The 5,072-nt window shown below is 34.0% G+C and overlaps 1 protein-coding gene across 1 annotated transcript in view; it reads left to right on the plus strand.

Annotated features, from left to right (window-relative positions):
• LOC107299527 (acyl-CoA:lysophosphatidylglycerol acyltransferase 1) overlaps positions 1–3,894 on the plus strand; it is a 24,310-nt gene extending 20,416 nt beyond the window's left edge. The window contains exon 5 of the mRNA XM_015828889.1: positions 3,379–3,894. Coding sequence (XP_015684375.1) covers positions 3,379–3,672 — 294 coding nt within the window. The 3' untranslated portion in view covers positions 3,673–3,894. The remainder of the gene's footprint in view (positions 1–3,378) is intronic.
• The last annotated feature ends 1,178 nt before the right edge of the window (positions 3,895–5,072 follow it).

The raw sequence follows: 5,072 nt of genomic DNA on the forward strand, positions 1-5,072 counted from the left end.
CCAGCAAGCGGGCCTGACCTAGGGAGGATTTTAGGTAGGGATAATTTTAAAAGTATTTTAATTGGAAACACAGCTGGTAATATTTGGTTTTAATTCGGCTTTTATCGGGGTTTATTTTTTGTATTTCTGTATTTTTGTATTTTGCATTTTTTGTATTGTGTGTATATTATTTGTTTTTAATATGCTGTGAACCGCCCTGGGTCCTATGGGAGAAGGGCGGTATATAAATTAAATTATCTATCTATCTATCTATCTATATTTATGTCAAGCTGTGGGATGTCCTTAGGAAAATGAGACTCTCAGAACATCCAATCTTCAAAAATCTAGACAAATCTGAAAAATCTATATACAGGTCAGGTAACCACAATCCAGACAGAACATGATGAAATAGGATAAGTCCAAATTGGCAAAGAAGGGAGACGTGGTTTATTTATTCAGTTTATGTGTTGAAAATATACTGAGAAGAAACTGAATTGGAAGAAGATAAGTGTTGTTTTAAAATTGGAGGAAGAAACATCAATACAGTTAATGTATTAGTATGATAGTTGAAAATGCAGATGATCCAGAAGCTTTAGTAATGCAAGTCAAGGAGCACATTGAAAAAAATGGATTATAATTAAATATGAAGAAAACCAAAGTGATGACAATAGCAATGGCAACCAATTGTAGAACTGTTGAATGAAGACACTGAAATACTGGATAATTTCCGTCTTTTAGGATTGATTATCAATAAAAAAGTAAAAAGGAAGCAGCAATCACGAAGTATCCCGTAAATTAGCATTTGGTAGGATAATGTTGCAGCCTTTTGAAAATATATTCAGATGTTGTGACATGTCTCCACCTAAAAAGATCAAAATCATGGAGGTAATATTGTATGGAAGTTGAACTTTGAAGAACCAGGGTAGAAAAAGTGTTGATGCTTTTGATTTGATGTGGGAGAAGACTCCCATTGAATACCTAAGAAATCAAACAAATGAATCATAGAACAAATCAATTCAGAGGTACAAATGACCAGGGTCAAATTATCATATTTTGCGCATATCTTGTAAAGATTCAGATCCCCTGAGAAGTTCTAATGCTGAAAAAATGGAATGAAAAAAAAAGAGGATAACTAGCAGCAAAGTGGATAGATTTAAATACAGTGGTGATGGGTGTACCATTGGAAGATTTGACAGGCCAGATTAGGCACAGATTATCCTGAGAAGGCCTATGTGATTGTTAAGAGTTGACACTGACTTGATGGCAATAAAAAATAAGCATGTAACTTGGTTTTGGTAACAGCCTTGCAATTTGGCATTACCTTGAACTTTTACCACAGATAGAATAGAATAATATCTTTATTGTCACTTTGAATGTACACTAATCAGCATACATTAAAATGAAATTTCATTGCATATAGCTCTCAAAGGGTCACGACTTCCAATATATACTACATAAATATGACAAAATAAATAAATACAGAATTATGCATATACCCACATATATGACTCAGAGAAACAACACCGTCTAGTTCGGATTATGTATAAATATGCATGGCAAGAAAAACGAATCTTGAGAATTTACCAGACGGATGGCATAGGACAGGGGTGCCAAAACCGTGCCCACCCCATTGCCGACAATGGGAAAAAAGGCGCGATACGTCGTGACACATCACATGATGTCACAAGTTTGACACCCGTGGCATAGGGAATAAAACTATTACAGAATCGGATAGTCCACTTTTGAATATCCTTCCTCATTGTATTTTCTAATTATTAGAATACTAATTTTTTATTTAGTTTTTGAAAGATTTTATTTAATTTTGAAAAGTTTCTAAAGTAGTTATAATACTTAAATTAGAGTGGGTAACTCCATGTGAATTTTCATTGTATTTTAATGAATTTCTGCACAAATCTCCATAATGCCTGTCTCCTCCTAATTTATTGTTGAGCTGCTATCTACTGCCAACATTTTTAAAGGTGCACAGCAGACCCATTCTCTCAGAGAGTCCAGAATTGGCTTTTGTATTGAATAGGCATTTGGTCATTGGGCACTGCAGGAACAGAGGCTTTCAGAAAACCAGTAGCAGTTCCAGTATTAATAAAGGAGATTAATGTATCTGTTCTGAACTATAAGAATAAATGATTTTGTAGCTGTTGTTAAGGCATTACATCAGTTTTATTAACATGCTTTATCCTCCCATATGCATCAGACTGTATCTAAATGATACAACACTGGTGTGGTGAAATAACTATACTCAAGTTATGACAAGAATATTCATGAAAATTTCAATTTGAGGAATGTTTATAGCCCCGCTTCTTTGCTCTCCAAGGACTTGACACATCACAGCATAGCAAACCTGTATACAATGCTTTATTGCAACACATACCTTCCCCAACAATAAGCTCTGGGTCAACAACAGTTTCTGGGTCAACTCCATGCTTCTAGGACTTGCAAGGTGATGTAGGTAAAAGGTAAAGGTTTCTGTCTAATTACCATATAGGTGATAATGAAAATGCTGATTTAAGTGGAATGTAGATTACAATATTACAGTTATTAAGAAATATTTACATTAATCAGCTTTGTTCTAAACAGTTATTAAACATAAGGTTATCTGTGTCAAAGGCATATTTACTAAAGGACCATGCATATTAAAGAATTGCAAGAATATTCTTGCAAATAGAAGTGAGAGAAAGGAAGTTCTAGTTCATGAAATCTTAATACCAGAACCTAACCTTGTATATTCCTGTGTAGAAATTGGATCTGAAAATCGATTTTAGAGCTAAGCTAGTGACACTAGAAATTGCAAGCACTTTAAAGTTACTCATTGGCCTGATGTCAGTTCTTTTGCCTGGAAAGAGTACACAAACATACATTTAGCACTTAGTGTTTATAGCTTGAGTTAAGTGCTTGGCTTATTAGCCATTCACTTTTTGATAGAATAAGAATACCAAATAATGCACATCCAGTGCTCATGGATTTTTTAAAAATCATATTTTAGCTACTATATTATTATTTAAATTTGATATTAGAACAACTCCATTAACATGGAGTTGCTTTAAGATGGGCAACAAACAAATGTAATAATCTAATTTACTAATAAAAACATAAACAACCATATGTTTAAAGCATTTGAATGGCAAGCATTTTTCTTTCACATTACAGTGTTGATTTACTTCGTGGTTTATTAAGAAATCAGGGCAATTTTTTTATATCCAGGATTTGATATGTAGTACTGATTAAAATTAGCCAATGTATGTAGGCAGCAATTTGGAGATTAAGAGAATTCTCCACTTGTTAGCCAAGTGAAGAAATAAACATTTTGAATATAGTACATGAGATTTGGTATTTTTAGGGATGAATTCTTAGCATGTTAACATTAATGAAATGTTACATTAGAATTATGGTATATGTGATTTAAAGTGTTGTTTTCCTGGTTTTCTTTCCTCTATATTTTTTTTTTTAGAAAGTAAATCAAAAGGTCTTCAGTGGGTGATAGATACAACTATTGCATATCCCAAAGCTGAGCCCATAGACATTCAGACATGGATTCTTGGCTACAGGCGGCCAACAATTACTCATGTACATTACAGGTATGAAATGCACTTTCTGTCTTTAATTCATTTTAAGAGACCTGGATTTGAAATTTTCCTAGTGGAACATCTCAGAGCATACACTTGTATAGAAATATAAGCAGCTTTACACTGCGTGTTTTAATTTTGGGGCATGCAGTTTTGCATTTGGAAATGCTGGAAGGTATACTTTTAATCCTGGTTGCTGTAAGTATGCAACTAATCAGTTACAGTCCCAAGTCCAAACTAGTAAGCTTGAGGAGAGAGCCCCTCCATATATAAATTTATATATGATTAGGCTTTAGCCTAGAAAACATATTTATAACATCTGTGATAAGCTCACAAACACAAAAAGAAAACCTAAGAGTTAAGTACAAAACAAGAATAAAACAAAAGGAGACCCCAACAGATTAAAACCCTGCCTGGAACAGCTCTTTCTGCAACATCCTGAATGCACTCAGGGAGAGCATCATCTTGATCTCTGCAAGGATATTGCTCCAGAAGTTTCATACTGCCCTGGAAATCAGCATTTCCTTGTTTTAGCTCCCTTTGTTTCCTCTCTCGGATATTTGGAGTTGTTTTTTCCTAGATGATCTAATAGGTTCAACCAATTCAGGTAGGAACAAGGTGATCCTGTGTGTATTCAGATGTCAGTTTTTTGCTGGTTGCTTCTGCCTTAAACAAAGACATATAAGACCACAGAGAGCACCTTTATTTTCTTAGGCTATATTTAACATTTATTGCAACAGCAACAAAGTTCATGAGAATAATTACTTGTGTAAAAAAAAGGAAAAAAATGCTATTTGTGTTTCTAGGTGTATCTCTTTTTCAGCTTTGTTTTCACTAATTCAATAATATGGGGAGAATATGGAAGAGAGTGAATTTCTTTTCCTTAAATTTCTTTTCAGTGCTGACAGTTTCTGCAACTTAACAGTACAGCAATTTAAAAATAGGCTGGTTAGCACTTGACATTAAATCATAGTTTTCTTCTTCCTGATGTCTTATAAAATACAGGATTACATGTTCCATCACTTTTCTGCCAACATTTGAGAGGGTTGGTGTGAAATCAAATGCAGGACCAAAAGCAAATAATCAAGGTTTACTGCAGTGTTTTATTAGACAGCACATGCTGGTGCGACACTCATATTTATACCTTAGAAAGGTGGGAGAGACTAATGCATATATAAAAGATAATGTACGTAATAGGTAAAAGACCTCAAGTTACTGTAAGCAAATGAGCTCAGGTTACTAAGCAAAAAAGTAATAAAACAGGGAGGAAAACATCTCCCATAACTCAAAAGGAGGGGGTATTTTGGGAATGCAAGTCACCACAAAGAAAAATATTACTCATTGTAAATATATGGGATGAGATAACAGACTTTCGCCTTATATCTCTATATAGCAACTTGATTTAATTAATTCCATTCATCTAAGAACTGATTTTTCCCACCTGGGGATAATGTGAGTTGTAATTCAACAGTTTTAGTACAAAATTGTGGAAGATTTTCTTAGTGCCACCTT

The sequence above is a fragment of the Protobothrops mucrosquamatus genome, unplaced genomic scaffold (assembly GCF_001527695.2).
Source record: "Protobothrops mucrosquamatus isolate PMUCROS unplaced genomic scaffold, P.Mucros_1.0 scaffold5072, whole genome shotgun sequence".
NCBI lineage: Eukaryota > Metazoa > Chordata > Lepidosauria > Squamata > Viperidae > Protobothrops > Protobothrops mucrosquamatus.